This window comes from Hemibagrus wyckioides, linkage group LG06 (assembly GCF_019097595.1).
Source record: "Hemibagrus wyckioides isolate EC202008001 linkage group LG06, SWU_Hwy_1.0, whole genome shotgun sequence".
Lineage (NCBI taxonomy): Eukaryota > Metazoa > Chordata > Actinopteri > Siluriformes > Bagridae > Hemibagrus > Hemibagrus wyckioides.
In genome coordinates, this window is record NC_080715.1 from 11,316,665 (window position 1) to 11,339,551 (window position 22,887).

Here is a 22,887-nt window from a genome sequence, read left to right on the forward strand (position 1 = left end):
GAAATGTGTATAGTTAAGTGTATTTTCAAGTGCTTACCCTTTTAAAGTATCTTTACCTTTAACATCTTTCCCTGTACATTTTTGCATAGTTCATGCTTTTTTTTTTATCTCGCACTCTTTTGCTGAACCTTTGTGCTAGCAAACCTAAATAACGCTATCATTGACAATCCTTGGTATCTCTCAGCCTCTGTGGAATCTTTACAGTGTTTGTGGGTTAAATGCATCTTGGTTGCATCTTGTGAAATGTAAACATTTTAGTCCAGGCCCCTTGATGGCCTCATTCATCGAGGGCCATTGAGTAGTTATATATGCTCTCCCCCTACTCTGATAATGGTACATATTACATTTCAAGGTATTACAATGATTAAGTATTGTAGTGATATTTAGAACCTGTGTAAAGTAAGGGCTTCATTTTGGTGTGTTTCTAAAAAGCCATGTCTGACCTGCATTATAAATTTACTCAAAATCTTTAAGGCTTGCTCTGACAGTCTTTTTTGCCATGCTTTTGCTTTCTTATGACTCCTTAAGGCCCACAGTGATAGTTTTCTCTGATTTCTTAGCCTTCCTATAAGCAGTGTATTTGAATATGTGTTTGTGATAGTTTGTACACATGCTCCAAGATTCTCAGACCTGTACACAACACTCCAAGTATTTCTCCTCAGTATGAGATCTCAGTCCCCTCCTTTCCACATTATATCCCTCACTAAATGTGATTGCTGTCCTTGGCTCAGGGCCCAGCATGTCTCAATGCAAGGGCTGGGTGGATGGAGTAAGAGTGTTCCTGGAATGAGCAGTGTGTGTGTGTGTGTGTGTGTGTGTGTGTGTGATGGAAGACTGAGAGACTGGTGTGTGAGGTTTTCATTAGCTAAATGGGAGGGAAGTAAGGAAACATGTGCAAAGGGGACATATGTTTGCCTCACTGCAATCCCACTTAGACACATAGGATGGATATATGTTGTTGTTCCTGGATGTGTCTCCTTGTCCTTTTTCTCTTCCAAGAGAATGGCACCTGCATGCTTAAATCACAGCTTGTATCAGCTTTTTTGAGGTCAGAGCAAATAATCAAATCACCTGCCATTGTGCTCTTGGCTTTTCTATCAAACTTACACAGATACATACTGCTGTCTGGAATCACTGTTATCCTGTGTTAACCACATTTCAGGTCAAGCAGTCAGTAGGTGATATGATGCAGCATCCAGGTTGGAAGTGATTGGAGACACATTATCTGATTCATAATGGTGGTGAATGTATTGTGACAGGCTGGATGTGATAACTCTGATCAGTGTGACATTACAATTAGTTTGAAATCATATCAAGAGTGTAGGTGGCTGGCTTAATCTTGACATTTGAGTAGACAGATGTTGTCCAGACATTCAGACACTACTGTCCAGATTAAAGTAGTAATGAAGGGAATTTTTCTGGGTCCATTAAACTCTTTCTCTGTATGGATTTTCAAATGTTCTCTCTGTGTGTGGATAGCTTTCCTCTTGGATATCTCTCGGTGTCTTCCCACTTCCCAAAAATATTCCAGTCATTGGATTGGCTATGCTAAATTGCTTCTGATTGTTAAAGGATAAAGCTAAAGATAAATCAATGACCTCTCTAATGCCCTCTAATGGCTGGCTGCAGTACAGGTTTTTTTATCTGGAGGTTATTTATCAGGGTGTGTTTAATGATGTAATTGACAGCTTAACCCCTAGGTAACTGAACTTACAGTTGCCAATCATGGACATGCAGGCACTATTAGTCATACTTTGCTGGTATATGGCATAAAATGCAGCTGGTATCTGTGAAAACTCATGCTGTTAAAATGGAAATTTGACTGCTGGCTATAGCATTTTGTGATACTGATGTTGCCAGACAAGAAATATGTAGAAATGGATCTGTGGATGTGTATATGTGTAACTGTGGGCTAGAACTTAAGTCAACCAGTCATCCTTTCAAATTGAATTTTTTGGAGTTCTAGACATAGACATAGAAGTTAGAACCTTATTACATAGGCTGTAGTAGTGGTAGTGTTTGCTCTCAAATGATGGGACTTTACCAGCACAACTTTACTGATAATGAACAGTTTGTCATTTCTCCTGGCAGCTTATAAACTATAGCTTACAAGGATGCCAGGAAAGTTGAATAACAAATCACATGTACAGATGTAGGATTCAGTTTTTCTCCAATTTACAGATTTTCTTCTTCTTCTTCTTCTTCTTCTTCTTCTGCTGCTGCTGCTGCTTCTTCTTCTTCCTTTAGTCATGGCTGTCTGACCAGACACTTGTCCTCTTGTGGATGTCTGGGGGCCGTGTGCCTCAGCCCTCCCCACCAACTTCAGATTCTTACTGGGGTGAGGGGATGCTTTGTGTAGACTGTGGAACTGAATGGGCCTTAGCACCATTCCCAGGGACTTAGTCTCCCAGCGTGGAGCTGTGTATATGGTGTATACATTCTGCTGGGCCACAAGTGTCGCTAAGAGCCCTATTTTGAGGGCTTGGCCTTTGTGGAAGCCGTAGGGTCTCTTGAATGGCTGGCAGAACTCTGAAATCAATCGAGCATGGTGGAAGCACTTCCACATGAGGTTATACAGCAGGGGTTAGCCAAGTTACAAGCTCAGCCTTAAGCGGCATTATTCTACAATAATATCCAAACGGGAAGAATGCCTTCATTGTCTTAGTTACTGGAAACAATTAAAGGAGGATGCCAGCTGCACTGTTGTGTTTATATGATGATATATATTTATGAGAATAAATGAAAAGTTCACTATCTATGAACTAATGAAGCATGCCATGGTTATGTGGTTCCAAAATAATGATTAAAAGCTCTTGTTTGGGATTTAGTGAGAATTGCATTGAATGCCTTCACTGAATCCATTAAGAAAACTTCTATTCTGAGACTGTTGATTTTTTTTTCTGCCTGTGTATTTTTGTTCTACTTAGTTCAGCCTGTTGTGTTTCTGTGAATGAAGGAACACAAGAGGTCTGTTTCTCAGGGGCCCCTGTGTTTTAGTGTTTTTCGTGCTTTGTGCAAGAAAATATGTATAGTGGCTACTCTAATAGTGTGGGTTGAAATCAATTTTTGTCTGTTTTTTTTTCTTAAACAAAAAATAGTAGCAGAAGTGCATTATTGTAAGTGCTGTTTAGGTATTTTTTTGGGGGAAAAAAGGTTCTTATAAGGTTATAAAATCACATACAGTATGTATGGTTAGAGTCGTGCTGCATGTGCTAATAGTGGAAATGTGAAAGAGTATGATTTTTGTTCACTAATTCAAACTTTTACTAGAGCGAAGTGTATATTTTCCATGTTGAACTGTTTGCACGTGGATTTAAAGTTAGAGAGTACCCCGAATCCCAAGTATTGCTGCATGAGTGGTATAATCTCAGTCTCTGAAGATGAGTTTTCCATGCCAGCTGTGTGGCTCTGGGAGGGTAGCTTTACAGACTGCCGTGCATTTCATGTGTTCTAGACTTGGCCTCTAAGAGGGGAATTCACCTTTGGCTCAACAGTTTTACAACAGATGCCTGCCTTTCTGTGTGGGACATACCCAAGTTTCCCTTAGATATTTATATTTACACTGAGGTAACCGAATCCCATAATGCATCTTTGTTGTTATCAGACAGAGTAGGAAAATTGAACTCGGGTGGGTATCTGGTGACTGTCTCAGACTGACTGGTTATGAATGTACAGTGGGCTCAGTGGAGACACAGTGGAGGACAAATGGCAGGAGAAATGCCACCTGACACATCCAGTATTAATTTTTTAGCCAGCAGCTTTAATACAGCAGAGGCTTGTGATTACACACTTCATTGATGGTATTCAACTCTTATTTCTGCTCCCATCATGCATTTTTTACATGCAAATATTCCACATGAATGCTCTCCTATTCCAGTAGCAAATGTTCAACCACACATTGACAGGTGACATACAGAGATTTATGGAATGTCCAGTAGTGTAATCAGTAAAATTGATGCTGCATCTTCGGCCTTCAGCTCAGCAGAGCTGCATTAATTCCTTTAGGCTGATGATATCAGGCTAATCAGATTAGAGCAGGGCTGGGCTGAGCCTGGGGACTTGGTGAAAGGGAGTCAGTAATGACACAAAGCTGTCAAAGTCACATACAATGCTGTATTCAGGTGAGGAGTGGAGATGACTATCTTTCTCTCTTTTTCACTCAGATTACTAGTTGCATGAAAATTGTACGTCACTTTACATATTCATACTAGCATGCAATAAAGTGTGTAAGCTTTAGTGTGTACCCTGTAGTTTATTGAACAGTCTATTGTCTGCATTTATTGTACTTACTAGCTTTTTGTAACTCTTGGTCACTGTGTTCAGCACTGTTTGGGACCCTCATACTGTATACACAGTGGTGGACCGTCAGGGCCAGCAAGGGCTTCTTTGCTGGCCTAAACAGCAGTGATCTGAATCATTGACTTGCATTTTTAATATATTTAATATATTTTTCCGTGAATGTGTATTAAATTATTCCCAATAGACTATTCTCTACATTTCATAGCTTTTCACTTGGTTGCGTTGCTTCCATTAGTGTATATTTATGATAAGAGTATTTATTCAATCATATTTCAGCCAGTGGCTGACATCATGTGTTGCCAGGTGAAAGAAATCTACCTTAAGGCCTTTAGAATCAATAGTGCAGGCGCCCGTAGCTTAAAATAAGTGGCAATGAAATTGTTACATTGACCAATCAGATTTCGAGGTGGCGTCACTGGGGCCATCTAGCAGGCATATGATTAGGTCAGCAATTTCCCGTCCTTTGACTGGATAATTGGAGTAGTCAGAGGCAGTGAACCGCACACACTGAATAAAATATATATATTTTAACTCACAATGGCTGACAGAGGAGAAGAAATCGATTTGGCAGTGAGGTGTGAAATACTGTAGCCTAATTTCTTTTTTACTTTGCTATTTAACGGTTGATCAGTATCTATTGCCGTGGCATCATGATGCTATAGAGGTGGATTAATTCAGGAAGGACACCTGTGAAGGCCTCGGTGTGAAATGCACTGCTATATACTATATATTGTTTCTAACACTATATCTACCTTTAATCATAATAAAGCCTACTTGGCTTGACCTGACTTCTAGACTGTATGGTGAATTACTAAGCCAATATAGGTATTCATACTTGTGCACCATTGATAACGCATTACTTGGGCATTTAGTATTGTTTCATTTAAGATGTTTTTTGTTTTTTTTATGATGATGGATCTTCCGCTTTTCTTTTTAGTTGCAAAAACAATGTGCTACCTGCCATTTATTACTGATATAGAAAACATTCATTCTATGAATGTAGTTAACACTAAAATGTCTTACCTATTTTACTTATTTATAGCAGGTAAGGCATTTAAACAACCAACCAGCCCACCAACCATTTAAACAACCAATTGGCCCACCAATGATCTAAACAACCAACCAGTAAACCAACTAATTAAAAATGTAAAATGGTGCTTCATGTCAATATTGTACAGAGAGCAAACAGTCTTATAATAAGTGTAAAATACCTTTTAAATTAATAGCACTGAGCTATGAATATTTATCTTATAACAGTTCAGTTTCTTGTTCTCAGTTTCAGCTCTTCTTGGCTTCAGTCATTAATCGCCACATGTAGCTGTCTCACCTGGGTTTTGTTTTTGGGTTTAGTTCCTCAAAAAACTAGGACAAGGAACCTGGGGAACCAGCAGATATAAAACAGATGCACTATTATCAAAGACACTAATAAACAACACATACTTGTATTTTGTTTCCTTTTTTATGTTCTGACTTTAGGAAATAGAGCATGTTTTTCAAAGTAATTAATAGTTTATGTGTTCCTTGTCCTAGATAAACCGAGTCTACTTCAGTTTGTGCTGCTAGTGTTGTTATTCCTTGTTTTTTTCTCTGCCAGTTATGTTTCTTGATATTGACCTTAGTCTGCCTGTTGTTGGAAAATAGAAATTTCTAGGGGAGTGGAGAATGTCTGGGTCTGCCAGTGGGTCCTCAGAGTTTAAAGGATTATGTCATGAACTTAATTACATTAACGATACTACTGGACCTTGGTGCTGGGAATGCAGTTTTTGTGTGTATGAGGGTACCTATGGAATGAAGTCATATTCTCCCATGAAAACCAGACCCTGAGATTTCCTGCTCAACAAAGCCATGTCTTGGTCTGTTAACCTGCAGGTGTACTTACAATGGGCTGTACAGTAACACACACACACACACACACACACACAAAGAATTAGGTTCTGTTGAAGTGGATTTGGCCTATATGCGGGCAGACATCTCAGCCCTGTTGCCTGCTGATCTGGAGTTTCCACATGCTGTGATGAGCAGATCATTAGCTGCAGTAAAGTGCCAGGTCTCCTTTATTCTGTCTGAGGAAAAACCCTGGCCTTTTCCATGCTATGTGCCCAGGGTGTCTGTGTTCCAGGCAAGCATGTTGCAACCCTGTCTAGCATGCTGTTCCTGCCTTGCCTGCAGGAATTATAAGGACATTTAACACTTTTTGTGTATTTTATGTATATTCTCCGCTTGGAGGTATGATGTTGCCAATGAGGAACTGAATTCTGTTTATGGTCATAATGAGATTTGTAATAATGATGGAAATCTGAATGTCAGGGAAAGTAATTGTACTCTGTTATAGAGTTAAGACTTCTTTTTGTCAGTCATTTCTAGTTGTTTCCAATTCACCTCAGTTTTCTTTCATAAGTTGTCAGGCACAAGATCATCTGTATTGTTCTTTGTCTTCTCTGTGCAAGCCAGTGGTGTAGTTTTGGAGCCTGGGCAGACATTTTCTACACAAGGCCAAACTGAAAATGGAAAACATATGAGCAAATACTCAGAGGAAGTGGTGTCACCATGTCTGAGTCACCATAGACCACAGTCAGGGGAGTCGTGGAATGAATTGAACACAAATGGGGAAAATATATTTTCTCATTTCCTCAATGCTAACACCAACCAGAAAACATGACCAAATCCAGATAAGAAAAAGTGGCTGAGAGAAGGTCTCTGTGTATAAGAAAACCCCCACACAGGGACCTATGACAGGAGGTCCTTTCATACAGGCTTGGTATATGGTATCAGATCAAAATCTCTGTTCATGGCTTACATAATACATTTGTGGTTACCTATGTTGTGTTCAACACTATCTTGTTTTTGAATGGCCTTTCATTCCTGCTTTTGCCTTGGCTGAAGATTTTGTTGATGTGACTGCAGATTTATGGCACATTCATGTCGGAAAAATAGATCACATTTACACGTTGAACGCACATGGAAACCACCACAGTCATAATTACGAGAGGGAAGCTGTATTATCTTTGAGCTCTGAGTATCTGAGTTGGGGATGGGTCAGTAAGAAATTGATGGTACAGTGGCATTATATCTTTGTCGTGCTTTTATTTTAACAAAAAACAACAACAACAAAAAAGAACTAATTGCCTACACAAAATACGATAGAATTAAACAATTACAAGACATTATGCAGCAGAAAAGTTTACAGTATCTTCCTAAACTGATAGGAAGAAAAAACATAAAAAAGCAACTCACTGATGTGCATTCTTTATTCTTAAATTTCTAACAACAGAGATAAAAAAACTTGCTGTGTAATTCTATTGTAGTTAATTAAGAGAAGGTACACCTCCAGCTTGCTCTGACTAAAGTGACTTGAATGCACTTTGAATGAAGTTCCCAACTCATAAATACAAACTTCTTAGTTACTTTATACTTTAATCTGCTTGCCCAAACTGTTCGTTTGGAAAAGTGACTTAATGGTCACTTTGGACTCCTAAATGAGTAAATGTCAGTAAAATTGTGAACACTTCTTAATACCTGTTGAATGCTTCTTAAATGTTCTAATACCAGCCTAATAGAATGTTACTACACCAAGATGCTTACCAGCCTAATAGAATGTTACTACACCAAGATGCTTACTGGTTGGCCTATTTGACATCATAAATCCCTTTTACTAAACCCCTTTTAACTCCGACATACTCTGACAAAGTTCCAGGAGTCTGAGGTGGTGAGTCAGTGAGTACTTACTGACTCTAATTAGTTGACATAATGACATCTAAATTGATAATAGTATCACATTAATATGGTACCATCATTATATGATAGTGTTCCTCTGCACTACTATAACATTTTCAAGACTTAGCATGCCTGACATGCTAATTCTGTCAGAGCTGTCATATGGTATTTAGGTGCATGATATGGAAATGACTGACTCTGCCTAAATGGGTTCCAGGAATTCTCCTTCAGCCATGTTGAATGATGAAAGGGAAAGCATTCATGCCTATTTCCCCCATGTTGGGTACTTTACATCTTATTGTCAGCTTGCCTGTATTAAACTGGGAGTAATCATTTCTGAGGGATATTTAAAACAGCTGTTAAACTTATATATATTTATATAAGTATTTCAAAAGGTCTGATATTTACAACTGGTACATTAATCCTTATGCTCTCCTATTTCATTTGATGCATATTGCTTGTTTTAATGTGTATTGTATTGTAATTATAATATACTATATAACAGCAACATCCTTTGTGTTTTTCTTTATAGCCGGAGGATTTCGAGGCCGTTCACTCCCACACATTCCGGGTGAAGACGTTTAAAAAGAACAAGCACTGTGGCGTGTGCAAGCAGACACTCAACAAGGAGGGACTCATCTGCAGAGGTCAGTCCTGGATGAGTGTGTGGGTGAGGGGTCATTTGAATCTCTGAGCTCCTGATGAGTGGTAATAGAAGAAGGTCAGGAGTTACCGGGTTGGCGCAGAGATTAGAGTAAAGGGGCAATTATACTGGCTTCCAGCACTGCTGAGAGGCCTCTGCAGATCAGATTTGATCATTAACCTGATTAAATCCCAGGAGGAAAGTGTGGTCTTAAGATTTTCTGGAAGGAGATTGTCCATTTGAGTTTAGACAGTGGGCAGAAAACAACAGGGGAACTACTCAAGGTTCGAGAAAGGTTAGAAAAAAAAGATACTTGTCCTGCTCATTAACTATGCTAAACAATTCTTATAGTATGTATTATTGAGACCTCAAGCAGTGTTTCATACATACTTTCACACCCTAAAGCAAATGCCTTTGCATACATATTTTACCCTAGAAATTTTAACTGATCAAATGGAGGGACAGTCATAAGCTTGTGGTTTGGGGCTATTTGGCTTTGAGCTCTGAAATGTGAAAATGGGATGTTATTGCAATATGGTGGTTTTATTACATTTCATCTGTGCCACCAGAGCCTCCTGGAATGGAGCTCCAGTGGAAACTGAAAGCACATTTAGTGATCACAGAAGCTTAAATAAAATAAAGGCTTGTATGTGACAAATGTATTTCTGAGCGTATTTCTCAATGACAACAAGGCAGGCTATCAATATCTGTGCCTATATTATATGTAGGATTAGCTAAAAACAAACAAAAAAAACAAAACAAAAAACAACCAACCAACCGACCAACTAACCAACCATACAAACAGACTAAAGAAACCCATTCAGGGATTTTGTAGAAGAAAAAAAAAGATGCTTTTTGTATTTCAGTCTTTTATATATAAAAGAAAATGACTTATTATGACTAAATGAAGTGACTGAATCAAAACCAGTAGTTGTATCTGTATGGAAAACATATGTGCAAGGCAAAGGGAGACCAGGAAAACCTCTGTCTTAGATTAATGAGCTCTGAGAATCAAAGCAGGCCTTTATACCCTGGCCGTTTAAAGGCCGCTGTGTTTCATAACACTGCATGGTCAAACTTTAAAATTCGCCAGAGGCATGTCCCAGTTACGCATGACTCTGACATTTAACTTAAGTCACATTGAAACCACGTCCTGACCTTGATTTAGTATCTTGTGCCTACATTAGCACAGAGTTTAGTGTAATGGAAATTCACTTAACATTTTTGTACCTTCTCTCACTTATGCTAAAACTCCTTTTTAATGTACACACTTTCTGCTGTTGATTCAAGATTCTAGATTTTTGTTTGTCATGCACATAGTTTTATATATATATATATATATATATATATATATATATATATATTACAGTATACATTTTGCAATGAAATAAAAACCTGGCCTACTTCTGTGCATATAAATAAACAAAATTGAAGAACTAGGTTAAAAAAAAGAATGAATAGAAATAATAAAGAAAAAGAGGTGAAAGAATGTGATGGCCAGTATGTTTACATGTTACATGTAGTAGCATGATGTACACCTGTGTTACTTTTAGAAATGGTACAGGATGTGCAAACATTACAGAATGGAAAGTGGTGGAATGTGCAGACGAGTTACATGCAGTAACGGTAAAGTGCAGTGTGCAAAATTTCAATAAAGTAAACAAAATGTAAGATAAGCTGGCGAAATATTAGGTTAGCTGACAAAATGTGTTTACTTCATTGTGGGAAAACAAAATAAATGTGCCCTAGAAAGCTTTTTTTGACTGGCACCCAATTTAGGTAGGAGAAATGGCATGTTGTTTAATTAATTCAAAGTCCTAGCTGTGATAACTTTAAGCATATGCATTTACACAGTACTTTCACTGTCTGGCCAGGTCAGTTTGGTCAGGGTTAAAAGCATGAGGGCAAACACACACACACACACACACACACACACACACACTGAGGTCCTGTTGTTGGAAATGTCTGGAAGCCCTGATACAGTATGTCTGTTGTGTATTTTTGAAAGAAAATAGATAGCAAGGAGAGGGTAGCTGTTATCTCTTCCAACTTGGCCTGAGTTGCATATCATGTACACAACTTTCCAAAAGTTTTGCTTGCTTTGCTTGGTTTTGACTTTTTGCTTGGTGATCTCAGCGAGGAAAATACTTTATAAAACAACGTCTTCCTAAGGAAACAAGGCACTGAATGGCCCAAACCTATTCAGCCAGGGGTGCCTGTACAAACAGCCCACTTACTTGCAAGCGAAACGTGAAGTCTATGAAATCTTGCCTGTTTTTACTCCAGCTGTTATCTCTGTATCTGCTTGTCACAGATATTTAATCTGGTCTTACGAAGGTTTGAGCTGTGCCAAGAGAAACAATATTGTTGTGCAACGGACACAAAAGACTGTGCCAGATTTAACAAAAACAAAGGCGCTGTAGAGACATGAGACACATCAAGCACTGTCACCTTCAACAAAATGCTACACTCTGTGTGTCAAGCATCCTGCAGTGCACATTTGGAGACGTATTCAGAGGCTGATATCTGACTTCTGACTGATATCTAACACCTTCTTATCGTGGAGGTCTCTCCTGATCAGAGAGATGTGTCCAGATTAGGGTTTATCACTTTCATTATTAGAAATAAAATCCACATGCCGTGCATCTTATCAGATAATTAATATGGCCATGAGACAGAGAGAGTTTGATTCAGATAAGTCTATGAGTCAGAGCTCAAATCTTTTGTCTAAATGTATTTGATATTCACTTACTTCATAGTAGATATAACCCTATTTTCTCTCAAAAAACTTCAATACATCAACTTCTTCTTCTTTCGGCTTTTCCCTTCAGGGGTCACCACAGCGAATCATCTCTCTCCACCTATCCCTATCTTCTGCATCCTCAACACTTACACCCACTAGCTTCATATCCTCATTTATTACATCCATAAAACTTCAATACATCAACAACAAATGAAATTTGTTTAATTATTATAAAACTGTGATTTGCTATGTGCCTATAATGACTCCCTGAGCCATGCTTATACACCTTCTGTCCAGTCGGATTAGAGATTCCAAAAGGACTGTGGAAGAACAGAAATTAAAAAACCATATATTAGAGAAATCATTACTATAGACCTCTAGACATCAAACATTACAGATTACTGGATGGATATGCAAACACCAAAAGAAATATAGACACGTCTCACTGTGATTTGGTAATGGTTTAAAACATTCATGACACATGATGAGTTGAGTCGAATCCGAAATCATTTAAGGTCAAGATACAAGTAAAACCTAAAATCCATTTTTATATGTGACTAAAGTGTGTGTCCATCTTTATTCCAAGCCATTAGACTAATTGTTTAGAGGACGGTAATGATTTCCCTTTAGTGCCGTCACATCTGTCACTGTCACACGTCTCAGGAGACTGAGGCTGATTTGCCTGGTATTAGCGCGTGTCTAAGTTAGAGATGGTTAGCAGCTGCTCTTAAAGGTAAATATTCCTAGTGTTTTAACCACAACATAATCAATCATGGTCGATATGGAAGACAGCTCCATCATGCTGAAACCTCTCACCGGCTCTCCACTGCATGTACCAGGGGAAATGCTAACAAGTCAAAAGGTTACGGGGCTTTTCCAGGCTGTGGGTGTGCTTTTTTTTATGTACAGCACTCTCTTTAATTAAAAAGGTTGGATTTAAGCACTACATGTAGAGGGAAATGTTAAGTATTCCTTTACAAGTCTTGATTAAAGGCTCTGCTTGTACAAGAAGTACTCCTATTTGCTTTTTGCTCTTAATTTGTTTTTTTTTTTATTCCTGGTTCCCAAAGAGAAAGGGAAAAAAAAGTATGAATATGTACATTATATATGTTTTGCACATTGTTTGGATTCAGTCTTGGGCTTTGTGAAGATAAACCACATAATAGAGGTGCTTAAATTACTAGACACTGTGCTTCATCTGCAAATAAAAAAGACAGCTGGTAATATAACAAATAGCTACGGACTAAAACCTGAGAGCTCATCAACTTGAATCAGTTTTAGAATTGTTTTGTTGCTGAAATTCATTCCAGGTGCTTTTATGTCTCTGCATTTATTGTGTTTAGTAATACTTGATTCCTGGCTTTTGGGTGAATCCAGTTTGGGAAATGGCCAGCATGGAGATTCTGTTTTTGAAAAACTCAGCAGTTCTTAGTGTCATTTACAATTAACGATGCTGCATTATCTCCGATTAAGTGTCACTTCAGGAAAATTACTAGATGGTTAACAGTAGAAGGATTTAAAACCATGCCAAGGCTGTGTCAAGAAGGAGGGTGAGAACGCTTCATCATCATCGTTGTTATGGTGGTGCAGCGGGTAGTGTTGACACTTGACAACTTAAGGGTCTATAGTTCAATCCTGATCTCAGGTTACTGTCTGGAATTGTGTGGAACTTTGCATGCTCTTTTGGTATTTGAGTGGCTTTCCTCAGTGTTCTCCATTTTGTATCCATGTCCCAAAAAACACTGGTTGATTGGTGACACTACATTGTTCCTGTCTGTATGGTGCCCTGTCATGCAAGGTCATCTCATCTATGATGTATTCCTGCCTCATTTTCAACATTGCCAGGATAATCCCCGGATCTTAATTTTAAAGTGAACATGAATAAAGTGAATATGAAGCAATTATAAATAAAGCAGCACAATTTCAATGGACTATATCACGCTAGATTACATATTTACATAAAGAAAACATACAATAAACTTATTTCTCTCCTTTCATTAATAAAATAGCTCTTGCATCTCTTGCATTCACTTGTATAAGATGTCCCTCTTCCTGTGTTTAAATCTACATTGATCGTAAGACCACAATTAAAACACACACTCATATCAAATTACTCTAGTCTCACTGTCTCTGTCTCTGTCCTTCTCTCTCTCTCTCTCTCTCTCTCTCTCTCTCTCTTGCATTTGAGGACAGCTGACTTGTGACCTTGCGACTTGAGACCTTGTGTCCAGTCTCCTGTCTGCTATTTCTGTCTCTGTCCATGTATAATACAATTTTCTAATACAATAAGCCTCACAATTAGAACACTGTCTCTCTTTAAACCCCTCTAACAAGTCATTCCATTGTGATCTAGAGACTCAATTAACGTGGCACCAGAGCCTGAAATGATCTTACTTCAATTTCTACATTTGTACTTTTACAGGCAATATTAGCTTTAATATATAAAACTGATAGGCTGTTGAATCTTTGTTTGTTGGTGGCAGTGTTAATGCTGGGTACAATTAAATTTGTAAGTTGGAAGTTTTAATTATGTTACACAAATGATATGAATCACACTGAGCTTCTTTACATGTTTAAACAAGTGAAATTGAATATCTCAGCATAAGGTTATGGCATCATTTTCTCAGATAAAGCTGTCATCTCTCTCTTCTTCACATCCAGAGGGTTTTCTGTTATTGTAATCTAAGCTAACTTTAAACCTTACCTTTTGTAGATGGGCTAAATGTACTAAATGTATGAAATGTTAACGGACTATACTCAACTATTACAGACCATTTCTTTATCCAGTATCCAACTGCTAGCTAGAGAGGAAACATATTATTGTTTGCTAACCAATAAACTAGCTACCCATTGATGCTCACCTCTTATAACTAAGTTATTAATGTACGTGAATTAAATTTAGCATCTAGCTAAGGTTTTGGTAGAAGATTTTGATGGCTCTTAGGTTAATGTAATGTACAACCAGAGTGCTAGGTATGAAAATGTTTCACATTTACATTTATGGCATTTGGCGGATGCTTTTATCCAGTGGGACTTACAGAAGTGCTTTGAAGTCTCCATCAATAAATACATCATGATACTAGTTGACTAGCTAAAAGCATATTGTTTTAATATGTTTCAGCCTGATAAATGATTCAGGGGCTGGAATCAAGACATTCAAATCGTAATACAAAGAACCTACAGAGAGAGAGAGAGAGAGACTTAGATTTCTATTCTTTGGCAATATGAATGTAATACTGTTTGTCATGCCATTAGAACAGCTTGAAGTAAACTGAACTGAGACTGAAAGCATACTCTGAAGTTGGAGCAGCATCAAAGATGGTTTCAGTCAGCTGTCATCACCGGTCTTACGCTACTTTCTGTCATCTCCATCATTGAGCAACCAGTGGAATGCCCAAGCAGGCATCAGGTTAAAAACTAGCATGACATGCCAGAAACTCAGGCTTATGCTGTACAGGTCTGGAGAATTGGTTAACACCCCATCACCCCCCCAACACACACACACACACACACACACACACTGAAAACTGCTGTGTTTCTGTGTCTGAGTTGGCTACTGTCTGGATTAACCCGATTTATGAGGCCCTCTTTATAGAGAACACAAAGTGAACAATGGTGGCTCGTTCTGGTCATTGTGAAGGAGGCAGGATTCAGTAGGTCTGGATAGAGGGCAAGACACTGTTCATGACTATACAGGAGAAATTCTTCAGCACACTGCTGAGCACATCTAAAGAAATAATGAAATTGTAAAGAGTGTTTCATGAAAAGGTCATGACCTTTACTAACAGCCACTTGGCTCATTCTGTCTCTGACACAATCTGACCTTTGATGGTGCCCCTGCTCACGTCCACTCAGACTCTGTTTACAAACATTCCAGAGTCACGTGCTGCTTCGGTGTTCTTTCCGTCACCTGTTTGTCCTCTGTGGCGTTGCCAGGATACCTTGCTGTGTTCCATCACAATAACTGGATGACATAATCTACCATGCAGAGAGGCCAGTGTGTGTTTGGATATGTAGTTTGTGTATTATGCTCTGGAGCAGGTTTGGATGTGCTTGATCAGGGGTGTTCAACAAAAAAAGTCTAAAGGTCCTTGCTTACAATACTTATCCTTAAATGATGCATAACTACTGGCGATTAGCTCAAGGTTATGAATAATATTCTCACTAGAGGTTCACATTACCATTTTTGGTAATTACATTACTCATAATTTGAACAGATGAGACGTCTGTTTTGAATTTGGATTGGAGAATAAAATACGTAAATGAAATGAGAAAGTCTGTTAACACTTTTCTTGACGAACTGCCATTAAGGAAATACAGTAATTGATATAACTGCGATGATTTATTTTTTCTTACATTTATGATATCTACTACAGTACTTTTCAAGAGCTTGGTTCAAACCAGTGAAATATTTTTCTGGGGCTGTATATGGACCACTATCCCATGAGTGACGGAATCATTGTTAGGATTGAGTCCAGAGTGTATGTGTGTGTGTTTAATATATGTGAAATTTCACTGCTTGTTTTGGCTGTCGGAAAGGGTCTAGAGTGTGTTTAGTTATGTTCAAGTGTCTGGTGTGACGTAAGATTTTTAAGTAGGGTTCTGTCTTGTTTTTGGTTGTGCAAGAGAGTCTGTTGTGTGTTCAGCAGTAGGACAGGAGATGATAAATGTGTGTGTTTAGCATTGGAGAGGGTCTGGTGTACCTTTGGCTGTAGAAAAGATGTTGGTGTGTGTTCAGCTGTGAAAGAGAGTATGGTGAAGGTTTGGATATGGAAGAAAGTCAAATATGTGTTCAGCAGTGGGGGATTTTAGTTTGTTTTCAGGGTTGGAGAGGATTATGTGTGTGCATGGTTGTAACTAAGATTCTGGTGTGAGTTTTAGTTGTGGCAGTCTTGTCTGTGTTTGGTGGAGGAAGAGAGACCATTTTTTCGTTTAGCTGTAAGACAGAATCTGCTGTGCGGTTGGTTGAGAGAGAGAGAGAAAGAGAGTTTAGGGTTGTGGGAGATTTTGGATGCGGTAAGTAAGGGTCCTGTGTGTATTTGGGTATAGGACAGGATCCAGTGTGTGTTCAGCTGTGGAAAATGGGGTTATTTTGTGTCTTGCTTGGTTATTATTTTGGACATGTGAGAGTTTGTTTTCAGATTCTGAGAAGAGCTTGTTTGGATGTAACAGAAGTTCCCATGTGTGTAATGCTGTGGCAGAGAGTATTATCTAACTGGACTCTTTAAGAGGGTCCAGTGTATTTGGTTGTGTAAGAAGGTACAGTGTGTGTTAGTCTGATGCGTGTTAGTACACACTATGCAGCTTATCCACTACACCCTCAGTTTTGGAACACAAGCTCATCTATTTCTTCTCATTCCAGAGCACGGTTTGCATTTCAATGTCATCTACTGACCTGCCATGAATAGTGCATGTTGTGTTTTGTTGTGCTTAGGCAGGTTATAAGCAGTACACTTCTTCTGAGATGACACATCCATGTAAAAATAACCGGTTAAGTGGTTTTATTGGCTTGATCTAGAGGGCCATTTGCTTTTCATACTTAATAAGGATAACAGCAAGCCTGAACTGCACATTTTCCTTATTAAGTAAGAAAAGCAAACAACCCTGCAGGTCACCTTTGGCAGAATGAAACAAGATATGAGGTACTTTCAGGAAGAATAATTGAATGTTTTTTGTGTGTAAAATGTTAGTACACACACACACACACACATACACACACACACACACACACAATTCCAATATGTCCACATCATGCAGTTCCAGGCCCTTGACTTATACACACTCCCTTGTATACACACAAACACATTACATAATCTAAACTCCTTTTCCCATAGCTTGTTAGGGTGTCCTGGAGTTGCAGCTGCTCTCCTTGAATTGCATTAGTGAAATGAGCAGGCGAGATTGATGTTGTTGATCATTGACTCCTGTTACTGATGGATATGTTCTGCTCTGACTTTAATATCATTAACTAAATCAGCTTTCCTACGCTGCCTGCTATTTCAAGCACTCTCCTCATTACTAAATATCAAAAAAGCTCATTCTGTTTATTGTTGCTCATAATGACTACTTTAACCATCATATACAGGCATGTCTATATTCATTAAATGATTTTTTTCATGATATTTTGAGATATGCTGTAACATCTCCAGGGAAATGCACAGTCACTGCTGTGATTTAAAAAAAAGAGAGAGAGAGAGAGAGAGAGAGAGACTCAAGCGCCATAAACTTCCAATAATGAACTGATCTGACACTGCCCTCTTGTGTACAGTTGTTTGATGTTCACTTTGTTAGTTTCATCTTTGTGATTTTTTGACAGAAACACAGATGGTGCTTTAGACCTTTCTCCTGAGATGTGTTTATAGTAATAATATCTTCCTTCTGTTTTCTGAATATACCCACTTCAGGTCAGAAAAGCACTTAGGATCACGCTTGCTCTTTACTGCAAATGTATCCGTAACACTTACTGGAAAAAGCCTTTTTTAGGAAAAAAACAAAAAAAAAATCTATTACTTTATAACTACTACTACTACTCTTTCTCTCTCTCTCTCATATTTTCAGCTTTCCTGTATCATGTATACGTAATCATAATTGTTTTTATTAGTGTGACATTTTATAAGATGCACACAGAAGGTGTTTTGTGTGGTGGTGGTGGGCGGTATGTGGGTTCATTTCAAAACCATTATTTGATTTAATGCTGATGCATGGTTATACTAATCTGACAGGAAATGCAGGCATTTACAAATTTAGAAGTGTTGGAAAGTCAAGGCAAGTTCGTTTTTTCTCTGTACACTGTAGACATTTGTGTTTGAAATCAAAAGGTGAATGAGATGACAGATCAGAACTTCCTGATATTTTTATGCGGATGTGTTATACAACTTGGATCATGGCATTATTGCTGGCCGTCCACCCAATTCTATGGTTATCAAAATCATAAGAACAGATATTCTTAAATTAAATAACACTTAATATTTGGCTGCATTTCCCTTGCATGCAATAACTGCATCAAGACAGCAACATACTGATTCTTCTTTGGTGCTGCAGGTTTGAATGACAGCTTGTTTCAAATGTTATTTGTTTTGGGTGGTTTCTCTCTTCAGAAGGTAAAATGCTGCTCAGTTAGGTTAAGGTCTAGTGTGATTGACTTGGCCAGCTTAAAACTTTTCCCTTTTCCCACAACCTTTGTTGTGTTAGCAGTGTGTTTAGGTCACTGTCTTGCTGCTTGAAGACATTCTACCCAATTAGTAATTAATAGTAAATTGGCAGACAGGATGTTCCTGTAGACTTTATAATTAATTCTGCTGCTACCATCATGAGTTGCATTGTCAATAAAGATTAGTGAGTCTGTTTTAGAAGCAGCCATGCAAGCCCAGGCCTTGACATTACCTCCACAACACTTCACCCACGAACTCAAATGTTTCGGATCATGAGCAGCTCTTTCTCCACATCTATGCTAGTTGACTAAACAGTGACTTCTTCTTGAGTACTACATAATTTCTGCAATTACCTTACTATGTAAGGCTAGCAAAAATGAACCCATGAGCCCAATAAGGTGCATTATTCAATTGCATTTACCCTTCTGTTCTGCTCAGATGTAGATGAGACAGAGAATTCCCAAGCTGCAAACCATATAGTGCAGAAAACAGTAAACTGCAGGATTATATCATCTACTAATCAATAATCTGAAAATCTCATTCCAAGCAGTTTAGCTACAATCTGTCTTTATTTAGATTCAGTCATGGGATTTGAGTTTACAGCCTTCCAGCTGTCAGTAGGAAATCTTAACCAATAAGCTTCTGCCACTCACAAACCACAACTATGGCCCATCTATTCTCACATATTGTTAAGCCCATATTTTCCAAATAAAAGGCTGTGTTTTAGCTGCATCCACTGCTCAAATGAAAGAACTTTTTAAAATTACTTTTGATTATTTGTATTTTCAGTAGCATACTGTAATTATGCTGCACCTTTCAATTGCACTAAGCATTAAATAAATGATGTATTAGGGATAGCACTGTTTAGCAGCAGGAAGTGTTTCCGCCTCACAGCTTCAGGGTCTCCCAGTGTAATCATGAGTATCAGTCCTGAGTTTCACATGTACTCCCCTTGAGGGTTTCCTTCAGGTTCTCCAGTTTCTACCCACACTCTAAAAACATCCCAGTAGGCTAATTGGCTATGATAAATTTCCCCCTAGATGTGTATGAGTGTTTGAATATGTATGTGTACATGGTGCAATTTATGATGGACTGGAGTCACATCCAGGGTGTATTCTCACATTACATACAGTGTTCTGGGGATAGGCCCCAGGTCCAGTGTAACACTGACCAGGATCAAGTGGTTAGTGAAGATGAATAATGGATTGCAGAGGGAATACTGTAACATTTCTGAATAATTATAATATTACGATTTCAAAAATACATAAACTAAAAAATACAATACAAGAAATGTGTCATGCATATTTACATTTTTATTATTTATTTATTTTTTTTTTTTATTGAAATTCTACCTTATAGCCACCATTTACAGCCACTAGAGGTCAGTATAAGAGAGTATAGGAACGAGACACAAGTCAGGAGAATTGAATTTCGTATGCGTGGTTTGAATAGTATTAGACTATTGGACCCAGCCATCCACTGTAAACACTGCAGCCTTGATCCTGATCAGAGGGCATTAAGCATTCTTGGCATGCTGAGAAAATCACAGCCTGCCCATTGTTCTTTCCGTAAGTCACTTACTCTTGATCCATGTAAATGTTTTGATATGCCATGATATGCAACCAGCTGTTCCAACAGATGCAACTGTGATTTATGCAGCACTGTCAGAAACCTCAGAATTCTTGCATTATTAGTGTAGAATTAGAACAAGACACGCTCAATGCATGGGTCCTTTGTTAAATCCACACCAGATGAGCATCAGATAAAAGCCTTTGTGGGCACAGGATATTGCAGTGTGCTTTATTCAGATAGGACGAATGCCCTGTCTGGATAGAGATAACAGAGATTCTCTTCTCTTATTTTACACCTCACTTAACATTGAAAATGAGAAACAGAGGTGCTGTGAGAGAGCCAGGAAAAGGGTGGAAACCCTGAACAGAGCCTAAAACGATATGAAGCCTCCTGTAAAAACAAAGTGGTAAAGACACCTAGTTGGATAATGAGAGACCACAGTGATTTTATTGCCTTCTTGAATCTGATTGGTCAGAAGTTTTTAATTAATTAGAGCATTCACCCTTTTGAATAGGTTATTGTTTTTCTGTCTAGTAATCTAAAAAGCACAGACAATGGAGAGTCCTTCCATAAATATACATTAAATATATATCTTAAATATACAGAAAGTTTTTAGTAGGTGACACTTTGTAGGTACAAGTCCTTCTGAAAGCGATGTTGCTATAACAGTCATAACGTATTAGAACAAGTAGATTAATATCGTAACAGCACAATAATACTGTGATTTGTCTTGAGGTTGGTACCATTGTCAGAGCTGCTGCAGTAGAACCTGAATCAACACCTTCTGACCAGTGAGAATCAAGAATTCAACAGGACTGTGGTATAAAGAAGATTTTAAGGTCCAAACTTCTCATAGTGAGCAGCAGTTATTACATTTAGTTAGGCGCTGTAATAAATACAGAATTACACATATTTTAGAAGGATTGAATGAAAACATGGTTGAATAAAAAAAAAGCTATAAAATAAAGCATTTAAATGTGAAATTACTTTTAATGGTACTATTTTCTTGTTAAACATGTAAACTGGAAAAAGATATTAAAATGACATGTTTGAGCATGCATGCATATTTGTAGGGTTGTTTTTTTTTTAAGTGTTTTATTGTTTTCAAGTGTGTAAGTGATTTTGATGATCTTAGTTATGTATCATCATGTCAGCACCATTATCTGTGCCAGAACACATAATGATCAGCCATCAGCCTCATCATCGTTCACCGATCACACGCACCAAAGTCACATTCATTTTTAATGAGCACTAGTAATTTGTAGCTCTCTTTGTCACTTCATGTCCACGGGTGTTTTCATGCTTGCCTAGTTCTTGTTAATGTTCTTAAGATATGTTCACGCTTCCAGCCATTTTATTGCCAGTTGCTGTATGAAGTTACCAGTCGCCGTTCCTACAACCCATTGCCATAGTAGTAGCTTGTATATCAGTGAGCCGCTTGATCCAGCATTCCAAATCAGTTTTATTGCTGTTGCAATGCAACATTCTGGAGGGAGAGTAGAAGTTTATATATGCATCATATCATATGACATGAAAGGGAAGCAGTGTGTGCTCTTTGACATGGATCATGTACAGTACTACTATTTGTAGTTGCTGTCCCAAGTAGCTCCAAATTTGCATAAAGTCACTAGGAATTCACCAGCTATCACTGAAAATGAATAGCGTCCAGTCGCTTTGTCTCTAAGAGTCGCTGTTTATGAGAATGTAGCTTCAGTGTTAGTTTTCGTTTATTGCACTGATTACATCTGCACTTACAGCCATCTCTGACCCCAATACCTGACATTCATATGCATGGTCCAGGCTGGATGTGAGGTTGTTGTTCTTGTAATTGTCATCATGTAGGAGGTTGTGGCCTTTGACCTGACATTTGACTGGAATAATAACTGATGTCTGTCTCATTGCCACACAGAGGTTTTTGTATCCTAGAATGGGTTTGAGGCCCCGTGCATTACTGTGTTCAACTCTAATGATGCACAATAGAACAATAAACATTAACTCTAGTCATAGACCCAGCTGTTTGGCTTCACTGATGGCTGTGGCATGCTTTCAGATTGAAAGCTCTTTTGCTGGTGAATCATCGCACAGTTGCATTGATGCTGAGTGAGGCAAAATTTTAAACAACGGCCTGGTCCTCTGGGATTCGGAAAAGGAAACATGCCTTTGCTATTGGTGCGCTTTGGATGCAAGTAAACTCAGATCAGTAGATTGTGTGTATATGAATGGTCTAAAGGCTGCACAATGCGTTATGAGAGGAAGTCCCATTGCCGCTTTGTCTGTACCCGACTCAGCCCAGTCCTTTGGGACTACTGACCAACCGTTCCAGAATTCTGGCTTGGGAAATGCCTGTCCACCCATCCCCTGCAGAAACATTACTCAGCCACTGAATCAGACACGAAAGAGCTTTCTGTTTTCTAAACCTCCTTCTCTCACCCTTTAAAATTCATTCTCACTCCACTCTATGCTTCTTACCATCCCTGTCCTCACTGTTTCAACCCTGCTGTGTTTACACACCAAAGACCTGGACTTCCTAACAAGGCAAAGGCAGGCACGGGCCCCACAGAACACTTTCACACCCAATATGGAAGTTTAGTTCTTTCCTCCCATGCTCCAGGAGCTGACCCCAGGACTCATGTGCAGAGAAACGTGTCTCTTGTGTAACTGTGTGACAGTCTGTCATGGGAAGAGGCATGTGCTGTATAGACTGATATACAGGGTGTGAGAAGTTCTTGGAAATGTTTCCACTGAGACATGGGTTGAATTGTATG

At 38.5% G+C, this 22,887-nt stretch overlaps 1 protein-coding gene across 10 annotated transcripts in view; it reads left to right on the top strand.

Moving 5' to 3' along the window:
* Positions 1 to 22,887, top strand: part of tns1b (tensin 1b) — a 233,015-nt gene that overhangs the window by 102,494 nt on the left and 107,634 nt on the right. For all 10 annotated transcript variants that reach the window (XM_058391898.1, XM_058391893.1, XM_058391897.1 and 7 more), the window contains exon 2: positions 8,546 to 8,660. In XM_058391898.1, coding sequence (XP_058247881.1) covers positions 8,546 to 8,660 — 115 coding nt within the window. The remainder of the gene's footprint in view (positions 1 to 8,545; positions 8,661 to 22,887) is intronic.